Below are 12,996 nucleotides of genomic sequence, written 5' to 3'. Positions count from 1 at the left end.
CAAAGCTCGGCAGGACATTCCAAGAGAAGCACAGATAAAAACTAGTTCTGTGGGCTGCCTGGGTGGCTCAGTGGGTTAAGCCTCTGCCTTCAGCTCAGGTCATAATCTTAGGGTCTCAGGATTGAGTCCTGCATCAGGCTCTCTGCTAGGCAGGGAGCCTGCTCCTTCCTCTCTCTCTCTACTTGTGATCTCTCTCTGTCAAATAAATTAAATCTTAAAAAAAAAAAAAAACTAGTTCTGCAAAGGGTAAAGACGACTCTGGTTACAAAGTGTTATGGACGAATGGATACAGAAGATATGGTCCATATATACTATGGAATATTTTGCCTCCATCAGAAAGGATGAACACGCAACTTTTGTATCAACATGGACAAGACTGGAAAAAATTATGTTGAGTGAAATAAGTCAAGCAGAGAAAGTCAATTATCATATGGTTTTGCTTATTTGTGGAGCATAGGAATAACATGGAAGACACCGGGAGATGGAGAGGAGAAGGGAGTTGAGGGAAATTGGAGGGGGAGACTGTGGACTCTGAGGAACTAACTGAGGGTTTTGGAGGGGAGGGGGGTAGGAGGTTGGGTGAGCCTGGTGGGGGGTATGGTGAAGGACACGTATTGCACGGAGCACTGGGTATGGTGCATAAACAATGAATTCTGGAACACTGAAAAGAAATTAAAAAATAAATAAATAAAAATTAAAAATAAATAAGTAAATAAATTAAAACACAAAACAAAAGAAAGTGTTACAAGACTGAGAGGCCTTGACTTTGTAGTTGCGCTGCAGTGTCCTGCTCGGCAGGTGGAAGGCACATTGGGAGGATGGGCCATGCTTGTGACATGAGACAACAAGGTCATTGGGACGGACAGGACGCCACGGAGCCATCACACATATCTAGAAAGTGCACTGAAGCACAAGTTTGGAAGGATTCTGTGACTCGGACCTGCTCACGGCAACCCTGGGAAAGAAGCCTGAGGCCTGAGTCATGGGATGGATGGTCACAACCTGCAGGGTGTGGCGGAGGCCACCAGAGAAACCTGTGTCAGGGAACTCCCTGACCTGGGAGTGGGGAGGCAGCAGGGGCTCTCTCCTAAGACAAGGGGCCAAGAAGCAGACAGTTAAAGTATGGTGCCCCCCACTTAGGGAGAGCTTTCTCTGCTGGAGATATCATCAGAGCAACAAAAAGTGTGCAGAGCCAGAGGAAAGAGGCTCCAAGTGTGGCCTTCAAGGTCAAGAATGAAAGCGCTGAGCATCTGGGAACTAAGTGAGCCTCCCTGCCCCCACTACAGAAAGCAGCCAAAGCAACGCCAGGAATGGGCTTTGGGACATTATGCTCTTCACATCCAAGGGACTGGAACCTATGCACTGTGGGTGAGACCTCAGATGAGGCCAAGGCTTAGGCTGCAAGGGGATATGCGCTCCCAGACAGGACACGGGTGCTGAGCTGGAGAAGCCATCTGCTTCAGAGAGGTGGAGAGAAGTCAGGGGGTTGGGAACAGGGATTGGATAATTTCAGAACCAGAGGGGAACGGGGCTGTGGGCAGCAGCCACATCATGATGGTGGCGGTGTGCCCACGCAATGGGTCGGACCTTGGAGAGCTCGAACTTTGGCTGGCTGGAAGCAGGCGGCCCTCTCTGCATTAGCACCAAGCAGTCATAGCAGTGTATGCAACAGGCTTGAAAGGGCCTGCCACAGGGGCGCCCCAGCAAGGGCTGCAGCAGCGCCCCCCACCCCCGACATCTTCCTGGAGGGCAGGGAGTGGAGAGGGCGAGAACCCCCAGCTCCCCACCTCAGCCCCTCTCTGGGCCCAACGCACAGCAAGAGAACCACAATGAGTGTCGGTGACACAACTCTGTCTTCCCGCACGGATTTTAAAATTGGAGCAAATGCCATTAATGTGAGGTTCAATATGCAAAAGCCCCAAGAAAAATGAGCTGAGACATAAAATACTTCCTAACAACTCTGAGGCTATTAGTAGATACCTGCGTGAGCTATGTTTCAAAGACAGCATTAAAACGATTGGAAGCATAAAGAACAAAGTCTCTGCAATTTTGGCAAGCAAAACAGCGCAAAGCCTGTCAGCTTTTAAGCACATAATAGCAAGCCGGGATGAAGAAGTCGAACACGCGGTGCAGAGCCAGGCGGGAGTGGATTGCACTTGGGAGCAACGAGCTCATGGGGAGCGGGGTGCAGCTGCCGGGCGCTGGCTGAGAGGACTCTGGGACCGCAGAACAAAGAGCTGAGCCACACAGCTTAGAGTTATCCCTGTGAAGGACAAGGGAGCCCTCCTGCCTCCCCAAAGATTCTAAGCCCCGGAGAATGCCCCCCAGAAACTGGTCATAGGCAGAAAGTGCCCTGCTTGAGAAAGCTGAGGCCATGGCACTGTCCTGTGCCCAAGAAGACACAGGCTTGGAGAAAGTGCCTGTGTGCCCAAAACTTCCCCTGGGACTTGGCATGCTCCAGCCAGGTTAGCTGATGACCCGCCCAGGACAACGCCCCTTAGTGGGCTCGAAGATCCCAGGCCCAGCCCCTGGCCTCCCAGGGGTCTTCAGCACCCTTCCTTCCAGGAGCTTCAATCACCAATTCAGAATGAGCAACCTTCCTGCTCGCTCCAGCTGCCTCTGTCCCTCACACCAGGACAGAGCTGCCCACACACCCTGCCGGGTCCATCTGCCAGGTTCAAGTTGGTTCTCACGGCATCACTCCATGACCTTGTATGGCCCTCTGGGGATCAGAACTGTGGTCTGGTCTCCTTTGGTCTCTGCATGTGCATGTGCGAGTGTGTATATGCACACACACACACACACATACACACAGAAGCTTTTAAAAAACATTTCAACATCTGAAGTGAAAATACATATAATATTGGATACAAAATGAAAATGAAAAATAAATAAACCCCCAAATAAAAAATAAACCCAAACTCATTAAGGAGGAGAGGACAGTGCTGAGCTCCTAGGAGGTAGTCCAGCTAAGCACTCAGTTCCGACTGCTCTGGGTTTCCTGGAGGCCAAAGAGAAAAGTGATATGCTGGACAGCAGAGTTTGAAAAGAAAGCTGCTAAGTCACCAGAGAGAGACAGGCATTGTCTCGGTGAGACACCCACCGTGCAGATCCCTCCAGCCTAGAAACGAGTATGGCATTAACTTGTGGAAGATAGTGTTCCTTTCGAAGTTAAGGGAAAATACCTTAATTTGGAGTGTGAGGCTCAAGACCCTGGCATCATGATGGGGACCAAGGCCCTTGGCATGTCACCTTTTAACTGTGGAGGGCAGGACCTTAGGAATTTACCTCAGGGCTATGAAGCCGAGGACGTTCATAAGAGGAAGTTGTAGGCTATTGTTACATGGAATATTGCTATTTTAGGAATAACTGGCTCGACAGAAGAAATTTCCATAAAGATATTTTAAAAATCATAAGAACCGTGAATAGGAAGAATGTACTAGATCATGAAGAATTGTTTCAAATCAAGATCCTGTTCATTTATATGAGCAGGAAAAGGCTGCAGGGGAATGAGGCCTGCTGAGTGCTGGTCCTTGCAGGAGGAGGACGGACTGAGAAGGGCCACAGGGGAGTCGCCCAGCAGGTGGAAACATTTTGTACCTTACTTGAGGTAGGAGCTATGTGGTGTACGTGTATTTGTAAAAAGTCACTTAAGATCTCCGCATTTCAAGATATGCGAATTATTTACCAGTATGCAACAGAAGATCACTATCATATGTAGTAGCAGTAAACCCCTGGCAGACATTCCACTGAGATCAGAGGATGAACAAGAGACTCGCTACTAGGCTGATTATTCTTTTAAATTATTCTGGCCAACCCTGTAAGATTAAAAAAGAAAAAAGGAAAAAACAAGTCCTTATTATTTGGAGTAGATGTGACTGTCTACCTTGAAAACTTAAGAGGATCAACTGGAAAATCATTAGAATAATAAGAAAATATGGAAAGTGGCTAGACAGAAGACAAACACTCGAACATCAGGACTATTGCAGTATCCCAACAATGTGAGCTACCTCCAAGATGGAATAGAGGGAAAATCTATTCCTAGTAGCAACAGAATAGAATCTTGGCACAACTTTCACACAGAAGTACAGAGCCTGTGGTGTAAGCCAGCAAGCTTCCCTACATGATATAAAAAAGGAGCTAATGAAATGGAGAAACAGGTTATTTTCTAGGTGGAAAGACAGAATCTCCAAGAAGTCAGCTCTCATAAAACTCATGATAGGTTTAACATCACTAACAAAAGTCAATGGAACTATTTTTGAAAGCTGACAAAATAATTCCAATTTTTTTCCAGAAGAATAAACAGGTGACAAGAACTAGCAAAATTCTTTTTTTTAAAAAGATTTTTATTTATTTGACACAGAGAGAGAGAGATCACAAGTAGGCAGAGAGGCAGGCAAAGGGAGAGCGGGAAGCAGGATCTCTGCTGAGCAGAGAGCTCAATCCCAGGACCCTGAGATGATGACATGAGCTAAAGGCAGAGGCTTTAACCCCCTGAGCCACCCAGGCACCCCAAGAACAGCAAAATTACTAAAAGATGAAGGAAATTGCTTTATCAGTTATTAAAACACATTTCAGAACCAAAACAATTAAAATAGAGACCAGGCAGAAAAACAGACGATTAATGAATGGGTCCAAATAAACCCCAAACAGTCCTTTATAGAAATAGGTCCTCTTCATACATAAAAAAGGGAAAAAAATCCATAAATAAATGGAATAGTCACAGAATTTTGTTGGGAAAATGAATGTCATTTGGAAAAAAATAAAAATCACATGTCAGGATTTCCATCTAAATTCCAGATGAATTTAAGAGTTAAATATATAAAAAAGTAAAGCTTTAAAAACAAGAAGAAAACTTATTGGTGTTATGCTTGTGTTGAACTATCCAACCAAATATACAAGTAATGAAAGAAATCACAGAGGAAAATATTAACAGATTTAACTATGTAAAAATCAAATACTTCCGTATGTCAGAAAGTAATACATAAAAATTAAGAGTAAAAAGCAAACTGAAAGAATATGTGTCATACATGACAGAAAAAACCCTAAGGCTCTGATACAAAAGCAGAGGAAAAGAAACAGACAGATCATAGAGAGGAAATACAGAAAGCCAAGGAACTTGGAAAAATGTGTTCAGCAGGACCACTAATCAAAGAAATGCAAAGTAAAAATCTTCCGAACGCAGACATAGGAGAGTATCTTTGCAAGCTTGGGAGGAGGAAAAATATTCTTACAAGTTTCCTTCTAGGTATTTTCATTTGTTGGTGCCCTGCCTTCGCTGTGCCCTCAGGGCCTGGTTTGCCGCCAGGGTAATTCAGCACCATTGGAGCAGGTGACCTGGAACGGTGCTCCCCATCCCAGAGCAGGCCTGGGACAGCATCCCCCAGAGCAGGAGCCTGGAAACAGTGCCCCCTCCCCAGAAGATCTAGAATAGTGCCCCCCAGAGGAGAAGACCTGGAGAGAGTCCCCCCCTCTCCAGAGAGGCTCTAGAACAGTGCCCACCCCGGACAGGGAGACCTGGGACAGCACCCCCTCCCTCCGAGAGCAAACCCTGGGAACAGTGTTCCCTGGAAGGGGAGACAGGGGACACTGCTCAGAGGAGATGCTACAAGGAGTTGACTAGAGACAGAGTGGCAGGAGTGGGGAGAGAAATCCCGTAGCCTTGGATATTGGCGGGTGCAAGGATCCGCGGGCCGTGCCTTGTTGCTAAAGCTAATGGGCAAAGCAGTGAGTGGCTGGAGGTAAGTCTGGAGAGGCAGGTGGCAGCTGGGTGACGAAGGGCTCTGTATATCACACTCGTCAGCCTAGAATCTATTCTTTAAGCAATGAAAGGTCTCTGGTGGAATCACGGCTGGTTGTGTGGCCAGAAGATGGCCTAGGGATCAGTCTCCAGGCCGTGCAGAGCCCTGCATACTCTGGGGGAGCAGAGTACATAGCCAGCCCCGCTGCAGCCCCTTCTCTGAGGGACCTCTGAAAGGTTTCTAGCAGGGGCTTCACTTGGGCACATGTGAATTTCAAGGGCTCCCGCTGATGGCCCCGGGGAGGGCACACTTGAGAAAGCGAACTGGAACGGCTTGTCTGATGGGGTGAAAACTAGTCAGGGACAGAGGCTGCAGGAACAGAGGGGGCATTGGGTTGGAGAAACATTTATGAGGTGAACCTTACTATCTGTGGGGAACAGAGTCAAAACGATGTTTGTTTAACTTGAGAAGGAGCAACTGTGGGGGAAACATGATGAGTTCTGACAGTATGAGTTTGCTGAGCCCATGGGACAGCTGGGCAAGGATGTCTGGGGGACATTTGGTCACGTGAATCTGGGGTCCAGGGCCGAGGTCTAGGTCACAAACACGTTTTAGGGGACAGCCCCCTGGCAACAGGTGAGCTGTGGTGGCACGGGGCCACTAGCGGGGGGGGGGGGAAGAGGAGGTGAAGACCCATGAGCTGAGCAAGGAAAGAAAGGAATGTCGACATTGTAGGGGAGAAGAGGAAAGGAGGTCTCCAGACAAGTCACAGGAATGGCCAGAGGATCGGGAGAAGAAGGGCTAGGAAGCCAGAAGGAGGCAGGAGTCAAGTCAACGGAACAAGTTGCTCTGGGTGGCGGGAGATCAAGGGCACGGGCTGCACAGCTGTTGGGGAGGACCATAACCGCTCCCTGCATCTGCCCTTCAGGACCAGGAGGCTCTGGTCTCTGCAGAGAAAAGAGGAGGGTAGGGCTGGGAGGAGGAGGAGGGATTTTCGTGAAGCAGAAAGAGTCAGGAGGGAAGGAGAACTGGAAGACAGAGGGCATCAGGCATTAATTCCTGGAGGACCTGGGACAGAGGGGCTGGCTTTCATCTCACAAGGGACTGTCGTGATTGCTGTCAGTCACTGTACTTCAAGTAAGCTCTAGATTTCTATTAGTGTGCATGCCTTTCAATAGTAACAATTACAAAGTTACCTTATATTTTAATTAAATTCAAGTATTGTAAGACGTGATGGCAAAACCACAACTGTGAACACCTGGCTCTATTAAAAAAAAGGGAAGGGAAGAATGAAGCTCTGGGCTCTGCATAAAGGTGCTTGTTCCCCGTGACTGCTCATGGGGAGACGTGCGCTACGGTGTAAAAAAAAATTCACAGGAAAGAGACAATCTTTCCAGCTGGAGAAAGACCTCAACTCTTCTATTTCAGCAGTGGAATAAATGCCTTAGCGCAGCTCAGGGAACACATGCAAAGGGCTCAGTTTGAGGATTAGATTAAAACAAGGTTCGCCTCTCCCAAAGATCAGGGTTATCGCGAAAGCTCATTCGATGAGTACCTGTGATTCTCATACTGTATGAGGCCAACTCACGTGTCTGAAAGGATACATTTTTTTTTAAAAAGGTAAAATTACGGCTCTCATCCAAATACAAAACGAACACATGCTAAAGATTTTAGGCAGCTCATTAATTCAGGATGGAACCAGTAAGGTGCTCCAACAGGATGAAAAGTGAATTCGAAGTGCACACTCCAAATGAATTCGCATATAGATGCAAACCTGGTTAATGTCTACAGAGTGATAACCGGTTACTGCAAGACCCACTTATAACCCAGACATGATTTATTTGCATTTCTATGGATGAGAATTATTCTCATTACCCTTCAGTTCTGTCCGAGCCATGGAGCTGTGGAACAGCTTGAAAGCAATGGAAAGTGTGGGCATCTAGAGACAGCCAGCCCCGAAGGCTGCCGGATGAGACGCCTGGTAATGTGGGTTTGATCTGTCTCTGAGTCCACTTCAAAGCCCTCACAGTTTCTTCTGGCAGTCTCCTGCCTTGTTATCATAATCATCTCAAAGAAAGATTATTCTTGATCCAACTCAACAAGCACTTAAGAGACTGGGCCAAATGCTCTAGCTGTTCACCAGAATTCTCGACCAGTTCACTGCATCCTTGCTATGAGGCTCTCTTAACCCAGGACCCCCAGGGTCCCCTTGCCTGCAGACCCAGTGTGCTCTCAGCCCTGCCCGGCAGGTACCTTGAACCAGGCCTTCAGACGCTGCTGGCCTCTTTGAACCCTCATTCAGTGAGGAGAATGATCACACCCCACAGAGAGGCAGTCCTCTGGGTGCCCGCGAGGCCCAGTGTGCTCTCCGTGGAGGGTTTTGACTCTAGGCAAGTGCACAGACAAAGGCTCAGCGGAAGCTGCAGAGTTCTGCTTCATGAAAGCTCTGGAGAGGCCCTCTGGTAATGGCTGGCGTGTGGCGAGGGCAGGTGTTGCTAAGGGCCTGCCGCCACCACAGAACCATGCCAGTTTGGCCCCTGCAGGAGCCACGGTTTCCAGGAGAACGGCATGCTGATCGGCCTGTGAGGAGGAGCTGGCTGCAGAGAGTGGCCCGAGTAGCCGGGTGGATGGAGTTATTTAGAGTCGTCTGCTGGCACAGTGCAGAACGTAGGCCAGATACAATTTCCATTTTAGTGTATTGCTGCTAAGCTGTTCTTTCTGACCATAATTAGCCAGCATGTTCAGCTGTTTCTTAAGGGCATTGCTTCCTAGTAAAAATAAAAACCAGATCCTTGGCTCAGGAGACAGTGCAGGTCTTCCTTTTGCCATGGCAGAAACAAGGCCCACTATGCAACCGGCAAGGCTGTGAACTGTTTCGGCAAAGCCCACAGAAGTATTTTGCACAGTAGAAATCGGAATCAGCACACAGATAAGCACATCTTTCCACTCTAGGTTCTTCATGTAATAATATTTTGAGCAGTAATAGTAAGAGTGTAGATCACTCTGGACTCTTCCATATCACAGTCTCTCTAGGAAAAACAGATGGGAGTTGGAGCCAGCTCCAGAAAGTTCCAGTCAGGAGAGACAGACACTAATGAGGGACTAATGATGTTCTTAGACCCTCAGACCCGCAGGCATGTGAAGCGACTGAACGGCCACAGAGAGGACCCGTGTATGCCAGGCTCTCTGCCGGCTGTCACAGGTACAGGGAGAATCGGGCTTGGCCCGCCCTTATGGGGTTCACAGTCTCCCCGGAAGACACACATGTAGACCAGTAACTATCATACACAGTGCCAAGTACTCAAGGGATAATATACATAACGGTACAGAGACCCCAAGGAGGGAAAGAGGAAGCCCGCCTGGGCATGATGGGGGTGTGGGTCAAGGACAGCAAGGAGGAAAGCCATAACTGAGCTAGGACACGAAGAGTGAGGGAGAATTTTCCCAGGCCAACACTTCCACGGCACCTGGCAATGTCCTAGCCCATTCCCCACTGTCTGTTGAAGCTGGCTATTCTCGCCGAGTCTCGAGGCTCATGCTTTGGGGCCTTTGCTGAGGCTGCCCCGTCCTCTGCCTGGCCCATGCGATAACCCTGTCCCCTTCGAAGGTTCTCTGCTTCACCTCCCAGCTGGTCCCTCTTATACGGGGTCTCACAGCACAAGGGAGTCCTCCCGTGGGAGCTCGTTATGTGGCAGGATGTGGTGATGAGTGTGACCTTCTCCCTGCTGTTAACGAGCAGAGACGGATCACCTCGGCCCTGCAGCCCAGCAGCTGGCAGAGTGCGGGGGGTGAAGCCGATGGGTGGTTGGGATTTAGTGTTGGGTGAGCGGACGCACCGGTGGAAGGCATGACGGCTCAGGAAGTCTGCTTCCTGGAAGAACCCAGCACACATGCCATCTGCCGAGAAAACAGCAGGTATGGTGTTTTGAAACGATGTCTTATTTTGGTAACCTGAGGAGAGTGGTGCACTGGTCTTAAGGAAGAGGGTCTAGGACTGTAGTCCGAGGGTGTCACAAAGGGACTTGACCAGAGAGAACTTTGTTTTGGTTCACTTGCCAGGTGCCCACCAGGTGTCAGGACTGAGGAGACAGAGACTGGCGAGCCTGGTCCTGGTCTCAAGGACGCAGATGGCCAGCGGGGTCATGTTTGTCTGAACCCCGAGGGCAACACTTCTGCTCCTGCCTCCACCATCTCCATACAGAAGGTTCTCACAGGCTGCATGAGCGCAGCAGCCTCAGGAAACCCTCATCATCTCAGGAAGGTTATTTTAATAAAGAATGCCGATGCTATCCCCCCTTGACCAGAGCTGTGGAGCTGAAGCCACGATGGACAGTGACATGCAGACTGGGTTCCATTCATACCCAACCCCCAGAGTTTGAGAAAAGAGAACAGGTGGGCTGTCAGGGGTTCCCCGGGAAATGGGGACCAGGACCTCGGGCATGCCTGGCTCTTAGATGGGGCTCACAACCCAAGCCATCACAGCTAAGGGTGTAAACTGAGAAACCCAGGCGATGGGACTCACATCTTGCTCCTGGGACCTCCCTCAGGGGACCGTCTTGGGAGCCACCACCCTTCAATGAAGGCAGCTTCGCGGAGTGGGTCCCTTTCACCTCCGCACAGATGGAAACCTACGTGTGCCCTCCTGGGTCCGTATTCATCTCAGAACCACAGCAGAAGTGCTAGGAGGAGACTCTGCTCCACGGACAGTCTCTGTAGCTGCCCAACGCTCGTTAAGAGCACAGGCTGTGGAGGCAGACCGCCCCGGGGGGAACCTGCCGTCACCTCCCACGGGCCCTGTGATCCCGGCCAGTGACTGACCCCGCAACTCAGCAGCCTCTGCAGGGACATGAACGTCAGACAGGCCCTGCTGCAGCGTGAGCATGTGGGGATCAGAAGGAGGATCTCTTGTAGGAGACGAGGGGCAAGTGTGAGAGATCGTTAGGAGAGAAGGTGAAGTTACTCATTATGGGACATGCAGCTGGGTCGGCGGAAGTGAGCAGGGCCCACCAGCCTCGTGCACTCCTGCCAGCCTGACTCAGGTGATGGGACCCCGAGAGGGCACCATTCCTAGCTGTCCTGGAATAGAGACCCATTTATCAAAACAATATCCTGAGAAGACAACCCATGGGCCCGTGACACGGAAGTCCAGAAGCCCAACTCCTTGTGGTCTGGCTCACTCCCCCATGGGGGAGGCCCGGGGAGGACTGCGGGAGCACGGGGGAGATAACATGATAAAGGGAGAGTGGCGGGGGCAGGTGCCACCCCGCAGGCACCCCGGACAGTGGGTTTCATTGTAAGCCCTGCAGGGTGTATCCAGGGAGGACACGTCCTTCATGTTTTAAGATGTTTCTGCTTGTGGCAGAATGCTTTGGAAAAGAAGAAGAGTAGAAGCAGGGGGACAAGTTAGAGGCTGTCTTGGTGAGAGAGAACGGGGCCTACAGAGCTGGAGAGGGGTATAGGGACCAGCTCATCCTAGGACACAAGCCAGCAGCGTGGGTGAGCTGGGGACGTAGGCGTGGGCCGGGCAAAGGAGAAAAGAACCGAGGACTCTTCTTGGCCTGCCGGCCTGAGCAACACAGGCTTCCCCAAGGGTGCCGTGGGGCTGGATCCGAGACTTGAATGCTCACACTAATGTGGTGAAGACCGCCAGGGTTAAAAGGACTTGAAATCACAGTCTGAAGAATTCACACAGCCTCACACGGAAGCGTGAGGCCACCAGAGATGGGGAGGGACGATGCTCTGTGTCTGACTCCAGAGGTCCGGGCAAGGATGCTGAAGACCAAGATCTCTTTTCAGGGAAAAGAGGTCCCTTGAAATCACAGGAATGCCCATGACTTCCTAAGAAGAGATTGCAGGTGGCAGGGAGGAGAGATGCTGGGGAGCCTGTCACATGGCCCATGGGGAGGAGGGAAGGACCAGCAGGGCTGAAGCAAAGCTAGAACATGCTGACCGAGGCCAACAGGTGGAAAAGGCGCAGGCCCGGGAATACTTAGCCCTTGTCTGCGCCAGAGGAAACATGCAAAGACGCCAACTAGCATTGTGCTTGGCTCCCAGCCAGCCCCAGGTGGAGGCAGACTGTTCCCCAAGCCCGAGTTTTCGCAGGGGGACGGTGCTGAACGGGTGTGTGCGCGGCCTCCCTGTGGCGCCTCGGCCTCCAGATCCGGGCTCTCACGGGAAGACCCCAGGCTTCCTTCTCATCCCTCCTGGGTGCCCAGGTCACCTTCTATCTCCCCCAAAGCCAGAGCTGGGGTTTTCACTGGAACTCAGCAAAGCATCTGAGCATTTGACCAGTCGTTCGGGGTCTGAGCCCGAAGTAAAGGTGGAGGGTGTCACGTGTGCAGAGAGCAATCTGACAGCTGTCCACAGCAGTGACTCGGCTTCACTACTTACTGTTCTCAGACAGCTCCACGATGTAATAAAGCACCGGGCTGTTTCCATCAAATGGTCGAACCCAAGACAGCATCACTGTGTGGCTGTGGGAAGAGTTCAGGTTGGCCAGCAGATTCTGAGGTGAGTGAGGCAGTTCACTTGGGCACAAAGGAACAAAAAGAGAAGAGCGCACATCAGAGTCCATGTTTAGCCTGGTCTTTACGCTGCACAGTCCTGGTGGGCAACGCCTGGGAGATGGAGAACATAAAATATGCCCCAAACCCAAATGCTCCTCCCCCACGGCCCCCCAAAACCCTTCCTTGTTCACAGTGGTGTTTTTTCTACCAGAAATTTGATCTGATCCTTCCCGTGGAGATTATGCACCCGACAACTCTAACTTTTGTTGGGTGCGGAGGGCCAGTATCTATACAGTACGAATATTTAATTGAGAAAACTCCATCTGCAATTAGTTCTTACAACTTGAAGCTGTTAATGGAAATGCAGGAAGCCATCACCAGGAAAAAGCTAGGAAGTAAGACTGAACACGAGAGTTTTGGACGCTAGCGCATGGGGCCCTTAGCTGAAGCGCCGCATGAATTCCTGGAGGGCTCCCTACCGACGGCATGGGCTGTGCTCATTCCATCTTCTGCTGGGTAACAAACAGGGTTTGGGGGAAGGACTCAGGGGAATGTGGAGAAAACTGTAACTAATAAATGCCCTGGAAACGGGGACTAACACATCAGCAGGGCTCTAGAATGGAAACACAATGAGAGCAAATGAATACCGCCAACTGTTTACGGGCATTTACCACGGACAAAGCTTCAAAATCCAGCTGCATGGTTTCTGCCACCAAGGGTCCACTGCCAGACGATCCTAAAAGGCCCCA

The 12,996-nt window shown here is 50.3% G+C and overlaps 1 protein-coding gene across 1 annotated transcript in view; it reads right to left on the bottom strand.

The window, feature by feature from the left end:
* Positions 1 to 12,996, bottom strand: part of SDK1 (sidekick cell adhesion molecule 1) — a 510,153-nt gene that overhangs the window by 189,337 nt on the left and 307,820 nt on the right. Inside the window, exon 13 of the mRNA XM_059414328.1 lies at positions 12,132 to 12,214. Coding sequence (XP_059270311.1) covers positions 12,132 to 12,214 — 83 coding nt within the window. The remainder of the gene's footprint in view (positions 1 to 12,131; positions 12,215 to 12,996) is intronic.

This window comes from Mustela nigripes, chromosome 11 (assembly GCF_022355385.1).
Source record: "Mustela nigripes isolate SB6536 chromosome 11, MUSNIG.SB6536, whole genome shotgun sequence".
Lineage (NCBI taxonomy): Eukaryota > Metazoa > Chordata > Mammalia > Carnivora > Mustelidae > Mustela > Mustela nigripes.
Note: the sequence above shows the minus strand (reverse complement) of the source record. Positions and strands in the feature narration are given on the sequence as shown.